Source organism: the organism of the source record quoted next, unplaced genomic scaffold (assembly GCF_019419815.1).
Source record: "Pyrus x bretschneideri cultivar Hongxiangsu unplaced genomic scaffold, Pyrus_bretschneideri_v1 Contig10, whole genome shotgun sequence".
Classification (NCBI taxonomy): domain Eukaryota; kingdom Viridiplantae; phylum Streptophyta; class Magnoliopsida; order Rosales; family Rosaceae; genus Pyrus; species Pyrus x bretschneideri.
The window spans coordinates 3,984,361-4,001,180 of record NW_025999391.1 but is presented as its reverse complement, the minus strand read 5'-3'; the positions used below and the strand labels follow the sequence as shown (position 1 = coordinate 4,001,180).

At 36.1% G+C, this 16,820-nt stretch overlaps 3 protein-coding genes and 1 pseudogene across 10 annotated transcripts in view; 2 read left to right on the top strand and 2 right to left on the bottom strand.

Annotated features, from left to right (window-relative positions):
* Nucleotides 1-8,860, bottom strand: part of LOC125468146 — a 53,582-nt gene extending 44,722 nt beyond the window's left edge. The window contains exons 1-4 of one of the 7 annotated variants that reach the window (XR_007251515.1): nt 8,490-8,860; nt 7,525-7,917; nt 7,205-7,437; nt 6,798-6,938 (exon numbers count right to left, since the gene is read on the bottom strand). Coding sequence is in view for 1 of the 7 variants with exons in the window: in XM_048566201.1 (XP_048422158.1) it covers nt 7,316-7,437; nt 7,525-7,643; nt 8,490-8,647 (399 nt within the window). In the remaining 6 variants the exon portion in view is untranslated. Of the gene's footprint in view, nt 1-6,797; nt 6,939-7,204; nt 7,438-7,524; nt 7,918-8,489 lie in introns of those variants that run through there. The other 6 variants (XR_007251512.1, XR_007251514.1, XR_007251513.1 and 3 more) reach the window with 6 other exon arrangements.
* Nucleotides 1-16,820, bottom strand: part of LOC103949529 (histone deacetylase 19) — a 102,435-nt gene that overhangs the window by 39,308 nt on the left and 46,307 nt on the right. The window lies entirely within an intron of this gene.
* LOC125469136 (TMV resistance protein N-like) lies at nt 1,483-7,110 on the top strand. Its single transcript, XM_048566149.1, has 6 exons — nt 1,483-1,908; nt 2,144-2,227; nt 2,337-2,395; nt 2,689-3,190; nt 3,324-4,497; nt 5,234-7,110. The coding sequence occupies exons 2-6, from the start codon at nt 2,190-2,192 to the stop codon at nt 6,959-6,961; spliced, it is 3,501 nt and encodes a 1,166-aa protein (XP_048422106.1). The 5' UTR covers nt 1,483-1,908; nt 2,144-2,189; the 3' UTR covers nt 6,962-7,110.
* On the top strand, nt 10,273-11,767 carry LOC125469140 (annotated as a pseudogene).

Genomic DNA, 16,820 nt, shown 5'->3' with positions numbered 1-16,820 from the left:
ATATTAAATTTACAAACTAAATGACATGTTACCAATAAAAAAGAAATGCGTTAATCAACGCTTAAGTAATAATCAAATCATCACCTTTCATGTTATTTAGTTTATAAAGTTTAGTCTATAAATTTAGTCTCCCTAACATTATCAAAAAAAAGTAAAAAAAAAAAAAATATGCGGAGATGACATGACTTGTGAGTTGTGACTTGTAAGCTTTAATGAAAGTAATGAACCGGTGAGGATGTGCCTTTTTTTTTGTCTTTCTTCTTATAGTGAAATCAAACTGTGTTTCAAAAAAAAAAAAAAAAATCAAATTAAATTGGTTGAGACTCTATAATTTAATGAATTGATTTGTCATTAGTGTTCGGAAAGTTAGAGTTCAAATCTTGTTCAATCTCAATTGGTGAATAACTATATTCTTAGCCCTCAGTAATTTTGTAGTGTGAAAATTATAAAAATGTCCTCAATCAAAGTTGCTTGGAAATTTCTTCAAACTGATCACTAAACTGAAAAACTTTACAATCGTGCACGCAAAGAGCGTAAAGGGAGGGCACCATCTCATGCGGCCCTTTTATACTTTTACGACCGTTCATCTCTCACTCATCGATATTCCTGAAGGAGCCTTTGGAACTTTAGTCAAAAGCCAAGTCGATAGCTTTGAAAGTAGGGGTGGTAAATTAATTCATTAAATTATTAATGAATAACTATTAAGACTCGTTTAACTTGATTTTTAACATAACATAGCGGTAAGATTGATAGTTTTAATGACTGTGTTAGTCAAACTAAATGAGTTTGAGACTCCAGTAACTTGATTTGTCCCATGTGCTGAGAAAGATAGATACCAAATCTTATTCAATCTCCATCCATGAACACCTATATACTTTTTTTTTTTTTGAAAAATAAAGACAACTGGAGCAACTCGCAACTATCTATCTCTTCTGAGACCAACTTCAATGGTGGGCTAAAAATCAAATTACCCCCCAAACCCACTCCAATCTAAGGGATAATTTTGGGCTATGCTAAATGCTAAACCAATGCCAAATTCCTCCCAAAATTTAGCCTAGAAATCGAAGTGGATTCCACCAAATATTTATCGGCATTTAAATTTTTTTAGATTAAAATGTTTATAAAATTAATTTACGATGATCTACATATTTATTTAAAAAAAATCAATTTAACAAAAAAAATAGCCTAAGTTCATTCTTTAATAATTCCAGGCTAAAATTTTAGGCTAGAACGGTTGGAGCAGAAAAACTATTTCTGTACTAAAAGCTAAATTTTTCGGGTTAAAAAATTTGGCTTTTAGCCTAACCTTGGAGATGATTTGAGGATGAAAAGGCTATAGTGAGCTTTACCCTAAAATTCACTTTTTTGTAAAATAAAAAATTAACAAAATGTCGCAATCAAAGGTGCTTGGAAATTTTTCTTCGAAGAAATTGGTGACTAATTAACTGGGAAAATTCAAAACCATGCGTACACAAACTGCGTAAAGAGAGGCCCCATCCCATGTGCCCTTTTTTATGCTTTTGCAACTGTTCATCTCTTACTAATCGCTTTTCCGGAAGAGCATTTGGAACTTCGTGCATTTACTCAAATGCAATTCAAGTAAAATTCGGAACTAGTCTTCCCTTCTCTCTCGTTTCATTAGATCCTCCTCAATTCTTAACTACCCTCTCTCTCTTGCTTTGCTTTATTGGATCCTCCTAAATTTTGAACCAGTCCCTCTTTCTACTCTATTCACAATTAATCTCTCTGCACAACTACTTCTAGATCTGAAAACTAGAGGTTATGGATATGGTTTCTTCTTCTTCTTCTTCTTCATCCGCTGCTGATACAAAAAAGTAATTGTTTTGGATATTATTTTGGAGGTGGAGAAAATAAACAAGCCCTTGTCAAATTGGTAACTCGTCCGAGGTTGGTCGGTGTTTATTGATACTGTTTGAGGCTCTTACTGTATTTTTTGTCATCTATTTTTAATTAATAAGTTTTGGTGTTATGTTGTGCTGGCATTTAAATTGCTAATTAATTTTTGTTATGTCTGCTGTTAATTTCTTTGCCAGTGACCTGTCACCGGATGTCACTTTGTTTTGTTTGCATCTTGATCAATTGTCTTCCTTTTGACGTTTGGATTAAACGGTTCTCTTAACAGAGGTTCTGAAAAGCTTCATTACAAAAGATTGAAAGAGAAAGCGCCAATGGAAATAGAAAACAAGGAAGAGAACAGAAGAAAAAGGTCTCAAGTTGATTTTTTGCATCCTTTTTCTGTGGTGTTTTTTGGTATGCATGATAATCTGATTTATGTTTATTGACTATACGAAACATAACCAAAACTTCACTTGCAGGAATCGATCAGGTGACGATGATGATACTGATTGTGAGGGGAGCAAAGCAAGGAGACAAGGTTTGCACTTATATCATTTTATGGTTTTCAAATACTGGTAGTTTTGCATGTTGAGATGACGTCGTTCATATTAAGATTGCAAATATATGAGTATCTTTCTTCAAATTATAGTTTTTTTAAAGAAAATATGTGCCTATTTCGTTCATCTCTCACTCACTGAAACTTTGTGCATGTAGTCAAAAGCCAATTCTAAGTAAATTCTCCTTAATTCGATGCAACGTAATAATATTATTTCTCTTTACTTAACAATAATCTCTCTGCAACTACATCTTTTTGCTGGATCTGAAAACTAGATGTTGTGGATATCGCTTCTTCTTCTTCATCCACTGCTGATGCTGATGATACCAAAAAGTACGATGTGTTTATTAGTTTCAGAGGTGAGGACACCCGCCGTACCTTTACCAGCCACCTTCACGCTGCCTTACGTGAGAAAAAAATCACAACCTTTATTGATGACAAGCTTGAGAGTGGAGATGAAATCGCACCTGCCCTTCTCAAAGCAATCGAGGAATCAGAGCTTTCGGTGATCATTTTCTCGAAAGACTACGCTTCTTCCACGTGGTGTTTGGATGAGCTTGTGCATATCCTAGCATGCAAGGAAAAACATGGCCAGTTGGTTATACCCATTTTTTACGACACCCTTCCATCGGATGTACGAAAACAACGGGGGGGTTATGAGATTGCATTTGCTCAACTTGAGCAACGTTTCCAGAACAGTATCGACAAGGTGCACAAGTGGAGGGATGCTTTGACGAAAGCAGCAAATATATCTGGGGTTGATTCAGAAAAATTTAGGTAACTAACTAATTCTTTAACTTGTATAAAATTATAAATTTTCATTAAACTTTTGACGATTTTATTTGTGCTAAGATTTTGTAGGGTATATATATTTAAGACTAACTATTACTTTCCCACGTATATATGTCAGGACGGATGCTGATTTAGTTAAGAAAGTTGTTGAAGATATTTCGACCAAATTGTGTCGCGCATCATCCCGCGATTTAAAGGGCTTTGTTGGAATTGAAAGTCGCATTAAGCAGGTCGAATCGCTATTAGGCATTCATTCATCGGATGCTTGCATCACTGTCGGTATTTGGGGCATGGGTGGTATTGGCAAGACCACCCTTGCTGAAACTATATTTCACAAACTCTCTTCTAAATTCGAAGCTTCTTGTTTTGTTAAGAATGTTAGGGAGAACTCAGAAAAAGTAGATGGACTAGATCACTTGGAAAAAACACTTCTTAAGGAGATATTAAAGGAAGAAGGTCTATCCATACGATCAACTATTGTTCAAAAAAGGCTCAGACGCACAAAGGTCCTCATTGTTCTTGATGATGTGAGTAGTTCAATGCAAATTGAACGTTTAGCTGGAGATCCTCCTTGGTATGGCACTGGAAGTATAATCATTATCACAACTAGAGATAGGGGCACACTTGGGAAAACTGTTAAAGAGGATAATATCTACAAGGTTGAGGTACTAAAACCGGATGACGCTCTTCAACTCTTCTGTTCGCGTGCTTTCAAGAATAACAGTACGCGTATAATAGATTGTAAGGAGTTGGCAGAAAAGGCGGTGGCTTATGCCAAAGGCCTTCCTTTAGCTCTTACAGTTCTGGGGTCCTTGTTCTTCAATTGCAAGAGCAAAGAAGAATGGGAAGATGTGTTCAACAAATTGAAACGATTTCCCAGTGAAGATATTCAGGAAGTGTTGAGAATAAGTTATGATAGATTGGGAGAAAATGAGAAGGAGATATTTCTGGATATAGCATGTTTTCATACAGGGGAGTATCTGGTTGAGGTAAAACAGATGTTAGATGCTCGTGGATTCTTTGCGACAGATGGAATTAGAATTCTCAAAGATATGTCTCTCATATCAATTGATTCAGAACTGGAAACCATACCGGTGGACCTAGAGATGGACGATTTTCCACAAGAGATGGACGATTTTCCACAAGAAATGGGAAGGGAAACCATAGAGATGCACGATTTGCTACAAGAAATGGGTGGGAAAATTGTTCAAGAACAAGGTAATAAAGATCCTGGTAAACGGAGTAGGTTGTTCAATGATGGGGATGTCTATCGTGTATTGAGCAGTAACATGGTAAGAGCCGAATGTATTCAATTTTTTTTTTCTTTTTTTTAGAAAATAAAAATTACAAACTTGAGATGATAACAGAAGAAAGTAAAACTAATTTATAATAAAGAAGTGAGATTGTTAAAAGATGAATTTGATTGAATATTTATTGTGTTAGGAAGTGTTTGGAATATGAACAAATGTTTGTTTATTTAGACAAGTAGAGGAGGATACAATTATGTTGGATATTTGACTAGACTAAGACACTTGTACATGATTACCATTGCAAATACTCTTTGTTCCAAATGTGCGTTACATTTTAACATGTTGAAAACATATATATTCACATTTAAACTTTCTTCTTATTCTCAGGAAACTCCAAATGTTGAAGTCATAAAGGTTTATTGGCCTTACATTGAAAAGCGATCATTGAAACATGTAGACTTCAAAACGATGTCTGACCTTGAAGAGCGATCATTGAAACATGTAGACTTCAAAAAGATGTCTAACCTACAAATGCTAATTGTAAAATGCGGTTATCTAGGCCCTCCCTATTCTCTAGACCTTCCCGATTCTCTTCGTTATCTTGAGTGGTGGGGATATCAATTGGAATCTTTACCGTCAAAATTTTTTCCGGAAAATCTAGTTGAGCTTCATATGCGAAATAGCGGAGTGTAGAAATTATATGCCTATTTTAATTCTTGTATAAAATCAAGTGTAGAAATTATATTAATTCTTTATATTTCTATTTCATTTGTTGCAGATACTTGTCAACTTACAAGTTATCGATCTGTCATTCTCTAAGCATCTAACTAAAGTTCCAAATCTCTCTGGGAGTCTAAAAATTGTGAAGATAAATCTCAGGAGCTGTAAGAGTTTGGTTGAAATTCCTTCGTATTTTCAACATCTTGACAAGCTTATTCATCTTAATCTGGGGTACTGCAGGAGTCTCAAGTATCTTCCAAAGATGCCAGGAAGTATTCAATACTTAGATTTAGAATGCACTGGTATAAAGGAGGTGCCTGAATCAGTTTGGTCTAACGAAAATATTTCTTACTTGAATTTAACGCGTTGCAGATACCTTAAGAAACTTCCAAGCAGCAGGTGTAAGTTGAAAAATCTCGAGAAACTTGATCTCGGTGGGTCTGACGTTGAAAATCTCCCAGAGATTTGGGAGCCAATGGAACATTTGAAGTCCTTAAGTTTATCATACACAGCAGTTACAGAGCTACCCTCATCAATCTGTAAGTTGAAATATCTTGAGAGTCTTGATCTCACCGGGTGCTATGGATTTTCCAAATTCCCTGAAATCTTGAAGCCAATGGAACAATTGGTGTCTCTTTGTTTGGTAGGCACAGCTCTCGAAATGCTTCCTTCGTCAATTGGAAATCTAAATAGGCTTCAAGATTTAAACCTTGGTGGGTGCAAGCAACTTAAGGATGTCCCAACAAGTATCTCCAGTTTAACCAATCTTAAACGTCTCAAATTTAACTACTGTTGGAGACTTGAAAAATTGCCTTCCACTCTCTGTTTTCGCTCTTTAGAAGAACTAAAACTCATCTGGAGCGGTATATTGGAAATACCAGCAAGCATCAAACAAGCTTCTCGGTTGTCTATGCTCGACGTACAATATTGCCGTCAGCTTCAATCTATACCAGAGCTCCCAGTGCTATGTGATGTTAACGCTCAAGGCTGCACGTCGCTGAAGATAGTGTCAAGTTCAAGGACAGCACTCACACAAGGTTGGGATAAACCTAATTATTGTTGCAGAATCTTTACTAATTGCCCAAAATTGGATAATAATTCAAGGAGCAACATAATGGATGAAGCACAGATTGCAATTATGCGAATGGCAAGTGTTGCGCCTTTTGAGTACCATCGCCGACATCATAATCCCTGGCCTCAGATTAAGATTGCATATTCAGGAAAAGAAATTCCAAATTGGTTCAACTATCAAAATGAGGGATCTTCAGTAGACATCGAGCTTTGTCCAGATTGGTTTCGAACAGGTTTATTTGGTTTTGCTCTCTCTATTGTTATTCCTCCGAATTTAGATAACTTGGGTGCCCTCTTTAGTGTAAGAGCTAATTTCATTGTCAAATTCATGGGTGAAAGCCATGAACTGTTCAGTTCTAAGTACATTAGACCAGGCCAAGACTACACGGACGGCCAACATCACGTGCATGTGTGGAATGAGGCCTTTAGAAGTGAAGAGGTAGGAAAAAACTGCTCCCCTGATGTTTACATACTTGCCAAAGAGGCCTCTGTTGTCTTCTGCCTGGTGGATTGGATAGGACGACCTGCTTCTCCGTCCTCTGTGAAGGTGGAAAGCTGTGGTATATGCCCATTGTATGCGGAAGATGCTGAGAAATTCAATTTTGGTCATGTGTTCAAGTCGAGGGGACCAAAAGTAGAAGAAGAAACAAGACAAGATGATGATTCCAAGGGTCGTGGATCAAGTGATGAGTCTGAAGCAAATGACAGTGATTAGGAAAAACTTTTTAAGGCAAATTTGTACTTTGATAGCTCACTTGTCTGACCAAGAAATAAGACAACAACTAGGCAAGGGCTTTATTATTTTGGTATTGTTTATGCTTTATACATTATGAAGCGCTAGTTATGGAAGTGTATAATAGCCTATTTGTTATCTTTAAAACTTATCAGGAAGTAACAAGCACGCATAACTTTGCTGCTCAGGATGAGAAAATTGGGGAAAAATTAAAGTTCTAAGTACCTTTTTATCAGCTTCGGTTGCTTCTTTGAACTTTGAGTTTAGTGAGTTAACCTCCTCTGTACTCAGTTGATCTACAAGATGTTTCTCCAATTCCAGTACTCTGGGTTTCCGCTAATTGGCCTGCTGCTTTTCCTCAGCATGAGAAGGAGCAACCGTCTTCGGTGGCCTGCCTCCAGCTAGGGGTGCCATGTGCTGAGCACCAAGACCAGGCATCAGTTGCTGTTGTTGAAAGCCTTTTAAAGTGAAAAATAAGAAACTGTTCTCCATCAAAGAAAGACATGTTTCAAAATATAAAAGTGATGTGTTTTATGGATGAATACCAGAAGCAGGTCTCCAGGCTACATTGCCAGCATTGGAGTAATTATTTGCAGGTTCAAAAATATTGGATTTATCAAACATAACATTGCTTGGTAGCACTGCTGGAAGAGGGCGTCCCTCCCTAAACCGCTCCATCAAAGATAATGCGGCATGATGGGTAGTCATTCTATCAATCTAGACTGCACATTTAGACATGACTCAATTTAAAAGTATACATTTATGGATGTTCGTACGTCAATTGGCCAGCAAAAGATTACTCCCAATGAAAAATTAAATTTTATATCTACAAAATATCTATGGCATATGTAAGTTTTTACATCAAAATACGAACACATCATGCAACGAATGAACATCCAGCAGCAAAGCATCTCGCAGAAAAATATGATTGATTGAGCCTGTTATGTTCAGCAATTCAAGCTAATGAGAAAGTGCATTCATATAATCAATATTTAACATAATGTGCCCCTGGTTATCATTTTATACGGAAATTCCTTCAGCAAAACAAATATACAGCTTTAAGAACCTATTTGTCGATATGATCCTGACCCAAGAACATTTCCCCCGTATGCGACAATCCTAAATACTCCATAGTCATCTTATACTGAAGGTTTTCACTACTGCACAATTTCTAAAGTCTGCTTACCCCCTCAGGTCGAATGGATACACCAGAAGGTATATTAATGACCTGATAACATAACTCTCTCAACCTCACTAACTGTAGTATAAATTCTTCATCTACTTATTTTCTACCATTTCAACATCAATTCCGCATTTATACTAACACGAAATAAAAATCTCAGCTTAGATAAGAGAATTAAGACATCCCGACCTCACATTTACCACTTCAACTACAATTAGACTACAAATTCAAAATCAATCTGATTCGGAACACAAATATAATCATACATACACATCCAATTTAACATATGCACACATGCATATACATATATATATAGAGAGAGAGTACCTGAGCAAGGACCTGTTTGGGTGACCAGAGCCCTGGAAGAAAGCGACGACTTCATTGCCACTAATCCGGCCATCGCGGTCCAAATCGGCCCCTCGGAAATACGCATCCAAGAGATCCACATTCGCTGATTGGTTCTGCCGCAATGCCATCGCCACCATTGGATTGCGATTCGCGGGAGATCAGACCACGGAATCAATCGAGAGCGCCGCGCGCTCAGGCTGCAGTACGCGTAAGGAGCGCCCGGAAGAATCAGAAAACCACGAATTCGGAGGACCATGATTTGGTTGCCTTTCTTCTTCGATTCGGAGGAAAATCAGAAGACGACGGAGACACTAAGCGATGCCGGTGGTTTGGGGTAGAAAAACGATGATTTTTCATTTTGATTTTTTGTGAAAAAAATGGTGCTGTATTTGTGTTATATTTCAAAATTGCCACTGGTCCTAATGAGCCCGGCCCATTAGGTACTACCATTTAGAAATCGAGTTGGTTTGCAAGTTTATGTTTTCGATTTGTCAACTTAATGCGAGATTGAGAAGGAAGCTACAATTTAATGCGAGATTGAGAAGGTGCACATATAGAAAGGTGCAAATTCATGCGAGATTGAGAAGGAAGCTACAATTTAGAAATCAGAGTCATTTGTTTGTCGAATATTTGACATGTTACATTGTGAGACTATAAATCGCAGATGTACATTTAGACATCGTTCTGTAAATACGTCTAAAGAAGAAACTTAATTGATAATCTATACACACCCATACAAATTAACTACTCTTATCATGGCCAACTAGCAGCTCATGTCCACGACGGTTTTGTGTTCACGTTACGTCGGTTTCACGTCTTCTTTTTCTTTAAGGAGACGATCAATGATTAGCATTCTAAATATGAATATAAACCCTTCAAATAATTTCATTAGTTGGTACAATTAAGGTATTTTGATTGATCCCTTTTGTGATCACCTCATTTTCGCTATTTAATTAGTTCCTGAAACTTCTTGCATTACATGATGTGCATGGAAAGGTCTGTTAAATAAAACATTGGGGATCTTTGAAGTAGTACCATGTTTCATATCAAAATCAAAGAACCGGCCTAATAATTGATGTAATTAGTGAACATTGACACATAATGTAATGCATTCTTAATTGGAGCTACAACCTTGTCTAGTTTCCATTTTTTGTAAGTGTATATGTTAGTTTTGCGTATGTCGTCGGCCACTCTCAATCACTAAGACGAATTTCTCGAATTTTATCAAGTACATGTCAATTTATGTGCTCCTAACTATTTTTTTGTATAAATAGTTACACCTTCTTATTTGCAAATGTTGAGAATAGTTGCTCACGTGTGCGTAAACGATAGGCTATGAATACAGACATAACTTGAATTCTAATAGGATATTTGGTTTTAAAAGATAAATAATAAAGTTGAGTATTTTTTAGTATACCGAAAACACGATCTAATACACCAAATGCTGTTTTCCAATCATGGACTATATTTAATAAGTTACTATTTTTTTTTTTGAGATATATTTAATAAGTTACTATTAAAAGATAACTCTTGATTTGGTTAATATGAAAAGAAAAGGAAATTAGGGTATTATTATTTTATATTAATATGAATATTACTTAATTATTTTGTCAGACATTTATCCATTAGCTGGTGTAGCAGCTAATGGGAGGCCTGGACTGCATACGGCGCTTCCCCAACGCCCAGTTCCACCGCCATTTATGTCCCCAGGCCTCTCCACCTCCTCAGTCTTCATCACCGCCGGCAAAAACCCTCCTCCTATTCTCTCCCACATCAAACACCCAAACTAGAACAATCAACACCAAAAATGCCAGTGCTGGGTACAAGAAGAAGGGGAAGATGAAGTTGGCAGAGATCTGACTCTCAGACCTCCTTTCTCCCTCCCTCAAAACCAACAACTACTCTGTATGTTTGATTTTTACCCATTAATCAATTGTCCATTTTTGCTTTTCTTGCTTGCTTGTTTGCAAAGTTTTGATCTTTTATCTGAAATTTTACACAAATTGTAAGTGTTCATGAGATACATTAGCATTGTAGTCTGCTAGTTTTAAAGAATTGTCTCACATAGGAATATGTGTTGTCCATCTGTTTGGCTTGAGTGCTGCAACATGTGACAGGGCACGTGAGGATATGAAAGACTGTCCCAGGTCGGAAAGTCAAGGAACCTTGCATAGACTTACCAGGAGGCGGGCTACTCCCCCATTTCCAATTTGGGGTGGAACCTCAATTTCCGTCACTCATTGCCTATTTTTGCTTTGCTTTTTTCTTGCTTGCTTATACATAAAGTTTTGAGCTTTTTCTGAGATTTTGATATGAATGGGAAGGTTCATGAGATACATGATGTGTTCTGGGGTGGGCTGCCGCAACGGGGAGCTTTGTGGCCGAGGGAGGAGTTTATGGGAGATACGTGGAAGCAGGTGATTCTGGTTCCAGCTTCTGGGGGGGTTTGATCGTTGCCATATTAAACTTGCTTCGAGATGCCTTCTGAGGATGGTTCACAAGATAACAATGGCAATGAGCAAGGAGGAGAAAAAGGAGAGAATTTATTAGTGAAAATGGGAATGCCTGTTTCGGTTTTTTATGGTCTCAAGGCTGCATCATGTCCTTTTTTCAAGCCAATTGCTGCTTGATCAGGTTGAGATTGGAACTGGGAACTCGTTAGCTCCTGAAGGTCCTGGCGTTGAGATTGGAACTTCTGTAGCCAAGGGCATTGGTCCTGTGTTTGATAAAAGTTCATAAAGCAGGCTCTCTCTTGTGGCTGCCTGATCAGCTGCTGGATTTGCTTCTGGTTGGTATTCAGTTTTGTGTATGTCTGTGCTGCCCATATCAAGACATGTTTGCCCTCATGGTAATTGTTGCTGTTCTGTTTTGACAGGGTTTAATGCTGCTGTTTCTGGTTGTTTCCTTGGCGTAGACTTAGTGCTGTGATAGCTTCTGTAGTTTCAGAAGTTGGTCCTGGTTCTGAAGCAGCCTTTAAGGTCCCATACTATGACTTCCATTCACCAACTGTTACACTATCAGTTATCTGTCAATTCTTCAAAATGATACACATAATCTCTGAGTATTTACTTGTTCCTGGTAATGTGATTTGCCTTTACTGAATATGGTTTCTGAATTTTCCCATTATTTGGGTAGTTGGATTTACATTGCATATTCCAAATGGGTATTTTTTCAGGCATACCTTTAGTATATCTAGAGGTTGATGTTCAAGTTATTGTTTAAAGCTGCGGTTTTAATAATGAGACGTATTCGAATCATTTTCAGAGCCTCCGCTATATCTATTGCACATAGTATATGTTTTTATTTGTTGACAATCTTCACAAGACCGTTGGCCTACCAAAATTTTTGTTCCCTATCGTGGGTGGCTTGGCTATTGGGCTGATGGCATTGGTATATCCTGAAATTCTTTATCGGGGTTTCGAGAATGTTGACATTTTTCTGGAATCTCGACCACTTGAGAAAGGCCTCCCAGCTGATCTGTTTCTTCAGTTGGTAGTGGTCAAGATAGCTGATCTGTTTCTGCAGCAACAGGAATGGCATACGGCAAAAACATCGGTTCTGCAGTTGCTCAGTCCAATCCTATACTTCATCTTTCTGTCTTTGGAAGTAGCATCACCGCAAGCATACGGCCTGGAAATGTTTTTTTTCCTATATGCATTCTGGTTAGACTTTAGGCTCTTATTATCAGAAGTAAGTTGTTTCCTTTTGTGATCGCCTCATTTTCACTATTTAATTAGTCCCTGAAACTTGTTGTATTACTTGATGTGCATGGAAAGATCTATTAAATAAAACATTAGGGATCTCTTGGCCAAAACCACAAAACCGGCCTAATAATTGATGTCATAAGTAAACATCGACACATAATGTAATGCATTCTTAATTGCAGCTACAACCTTGTATAGTTTCCATTATTTTGTAACTGTATATGTTGGTTTGGCGTATGTCACTGGCTACTCTACATTGAAGCGTGCAACTCCAGTGAATTTCTCGAATTTTATCAAGTACATGCCAATTTTATGTGCTCTCAACTATTTTTTGGTCTGCATAGTTGCATCTTCTTATTTGCAAATGCTAATAACAGTTGTTCACGTGCACGTAAACTGTAAGTTATTAATACATAGATATTGAAGTTGAGCATGAATCCTGTGGTATGTGTGATGGTATGGATTTTTCATGGAAAAGAGTGTCCAAGGGAAGCCAAGATAACCATGGCAAATGTGTATCTTCATGTGTTCTTTACACATCTAAGCTATTACTAGCAAAAAGACTCATGCGATGCTGTGGGTGTTTAAAATATTGTGAACATATACCATAGAAAACAGAGGTTATAGAAGTTAGATTTATATAGGTAAGTTCTTTGTTATCAAAAGATTGGTTGCTCACTGTTCAAAAGATAATTTCAATATGGACAAAGTCTATATTTATATAGATAAGTTAGATTTATATAGGTAAGTTAGAAAACAGAGGTTATAGAAGTTAGATTTATATAGGTAAGTTAGATTTATATGGACTATAATCTTAGGCCTCCATGATTTTGTAGTGTGAAATTGACTTGTTTTTATTTTTTAGGGATTAAAAAAAGGTACTCGATCAAAAGTGTTTGAAAATTTCTTGAAAGAAATTGGTCACTAACTAGGAATGTTCAAAAATTTGTACGTAAAATGTGTTAATACGTGAAATGAATGACAAAGAGCTTGCTTTTTTTTTTTCTCTTTTTTTTTTTTAATTACAAGCAATATTCTACATTAATCTCTATTAAGAGAAGACGAGAGGGTTTGAACTGAGACATAGTGAGTTGAAGAGAAATGGCCCAATCATAAGGGCAATCCACCGCTTATTTTTTTTGCTTACATTCAAGCTAAGTTCTGCGCTTCTTAAGACCTCCTGATAGCCTCGGAAAGACATATTCCAAATCTTAGGCAATTTCTAGTAGCGAATGACAACCCTCCGTGATTTTGTAGTGTGAAAGTAGATTTTGTAGTTTGAAATTCACTTGTTTTTTTTTTTTTTTAATTTGAATTATAAAAAATAAAAACTAATGAAAATTACTTGAAAACTTTGAGTTTTAACGATAACAACAAAATAAAGGATAAAGTGAATAGTACAAGGATTGACTTTTTAGTGTAAAAATGTGGTTTTTCGTTAAAGTGAACAGTACCGATAGCTTTTCGTTAAAGTTCCTTTATAAAAAGGTATTCAACCAAAAGTGCTTGAAAATTTCTTGAAATAGATTGGTCGCTAACTAGCAAAGTTCAAAACTTTGTATGTAAAAGGTGTAAACACATCGATTGTATGAGAAAGAGTTCTATTTTTTTAATTACAAGGATATTTTACCCTAATATATACTAAGGAGATGCGGGAGAGTATGAGCCCAAATCATAGTGAGTTGAAGAGAAATTATTTAACCATAAGGGCAATCCACCACTTGTTTTTTTTGTAATCAAGCTAAACTCTAGTTCACCGAAGCCAATTTGGGAGGTGTGCATTTTCTATATCAAGGTTTGTTAGTTCATTTTCAAATGTTTTAGTCGGTTTTATATTTAATTGAAGAGTCATGTACATTTGGTACGCTACTGTGACATCTTAGACTAATAATAAGCGAACAAGGACGTAACATGAGTGTTATGGTGACCCACCAAGGGTAGGTTAGCTGTCTCTATAATTCAATGAATTGATTTGTCACTTGTGCTCGGAAAGACAGATTCCAAATCTCTTTTGAGCTCTCTATGATTTAGTAGTGTGAAATTCACTTATTTTCTTTTGAAAATTATAAAAATGTAGTTGCTTGGAAATTGCGTGAAAGAAACGGAAAGGGATCCTCTCTGGATCCCTTCCACCTAATCCACTAAATTTGAAAATCTAGGTCATTGAAATTTGATCAAACGGCTATAAAAAGGATTCATTTTCAAAGTTATAATAACTTTATCTGATAGATTAAATTTCAATGGTCTAAATCTCTGAATTTGATGAATTTGACGAAAGAAATTTAGAAATGATGCCTTTCCGAATGAAACTAATCACTAACTAGAAAACTTTATAATCGTGCACGCAAAGGGCATGAAGGGAGGGCCCCATCTCATGTGCCCGTTTTTATACTTTTATAACTATTCATCTCTCACTCATTGATATTCCTCAAGGAGCCTTTGGAACTTTAGTCAAATGCCAATTTGAGTAAATTCTGAACTAGTCTCCCTCCCTCCCTCCCTCCCTCCCTCCCTCCCTCTCTCTCTCTCTCTCTCTCTCTCTCTCCTGTTTCATCAGGTCCTCCTTAATTCTGAACTTCTCACTTTCCCAAAAAAAAAAAAAAAAATTTCTGAACCTCTCTCTCTCGCTTTATTGGATCCAACAAAAAAAATAAAAAATTCCAGCGACTAAAACCAATATGAATAAATCCATAATCTTCCAAGAAACGAGGTCGTGCATATATAAAACAATTGCAAAATAATTATAGACAGAGTTGCCGCCTGCGAGATAATTTGGTTAAAATTCAAAATTTTAAATTTTTTTTATTAGTTTTCTTTAATTATTAATGTGACATCTCACATCGTCCAGATGAGTGATTCTTATATGTATATTTCCATCTCTACCTAGCACAAGGCCTTTTGGGAGGTTATTGGCTTCGGGTTCTGTAGGAACTCGAAAGTTAAGCGAAAAGGGGGCTAAAGCAATCTCATGATGGGTGACCCACTAGGAAGTTGCTCGTGAGTTCCCAAAAACAAAACCATGAGGGAATGGTAAGCTCAAAGCGGACAATATCGTGCTACGGTGATGGAGTGGGCCCGAAAAGTGATCCGTCCCAGGACGAGATGTGACAATTAAGATACTATTTTGATTTAACGATAATATAGTAGAAATATTGATAATTGTAAGGATTGTGTAATATCTTAACAAATGAATCTATGACTCTAAATTTTTTTTATTAATAATTTAATGAGTTGATTTGTTACTTGTGCTCGGAAATACATATTCCAAATCTTGTTCAATCTCCATTGGTGAACAACTATACTCTCAGCCCTCTATAATTATGTAGTGTGTAATTCACATATTTTTTTTTGGAAATTATAGAAACGTTCTCAATTGAAATTGCTTGGAAATTGTTTGGAAATTTCTTGAAAGAAAATGGTGATAGAGTAATCAAGGAAAATTCAAAACCATGTGGGCAAAGCGCGTAAAGGGACATGCTTGATTCATTCAAAAGTAGAAAAAAATGGGATTAATGCATTATGGAATCAGAACCCGTAGCAGCACGTGCAATTTTCTAATTATCTCTGAAATTGAACAGGGGGTAATACATAATTTTTGAAACTGAACATAAACATGAAAATTATTTTTAAAACTGAACACACGCTTATTTTTTAAACTAAACACAATTAGGGTGCATTGATTATTTCTTAGACTAAATATGGTATGACAAGTTATCGGCGGGAAACGAGATCGTAGTTCTCGCTCACAAATCAATGCCACCGTCAACACCGTACACTGCCCGCATGGGGCATGAATCTGCTTCTCGGGCTTTGTCACACCACTCACCACTGACATTAGAATTGCTTTCTCTCTCTCTCATATCCCTAACTGCTTTTGTCATTTTCTTTTGTGGCCTCAAGATATCTTCCTCCTCAATTACCAACCGCGCGTTTTCCTCGACAACATCAAAAGCCAATTAAATATTATTTTTACTAATTAATAAAACATTAATTTTCAATTAAAATTCTATAAAATTACTAATTTAATCATTTAATTAAAATAAAATATGAGTAAAAAATATAAGTTAGAAATATAATTTTACACAATCAAATTTTGTTTTTTTTTTTTAAATCTTATTTACATGTAATTTTAATATATTTTTAATTATATAAAAAAAAAACTTATTACTCCCACGTTTTCCATCACTCAATTCCTCTCTCTTTCTATTTTAAAAACAAATAAAAATTTTCTCATACACTTTATGTGTGACTTTCTGTTAATTTTCATTAAATACTATTTTTTATTAAAATACTATCTCTCCTCTATACAGACCTTTTCCATTAAATACTATTTTTTTAGGAAAATATTATTTTCCCTGGATTTTCCAAAGGCATGTGTCTGCTGACGAGGCTTTACCCAAACGCTACACGGCGGTGAAACAGACGAATTAAAATCCAGTGACTAAACCAATATGAATAAATCCATAATCTTCCAAGAAACGAGGTCGTGCATATATAAAACAACTGCAAAATAATTATAGACAGAGCGGCTGTTTGTGAGATAATTTGGTTAAAATTCAAAAAATTTCAAGTTTTTTTTTATTAGTTTTTTTTAATTATTAAAATA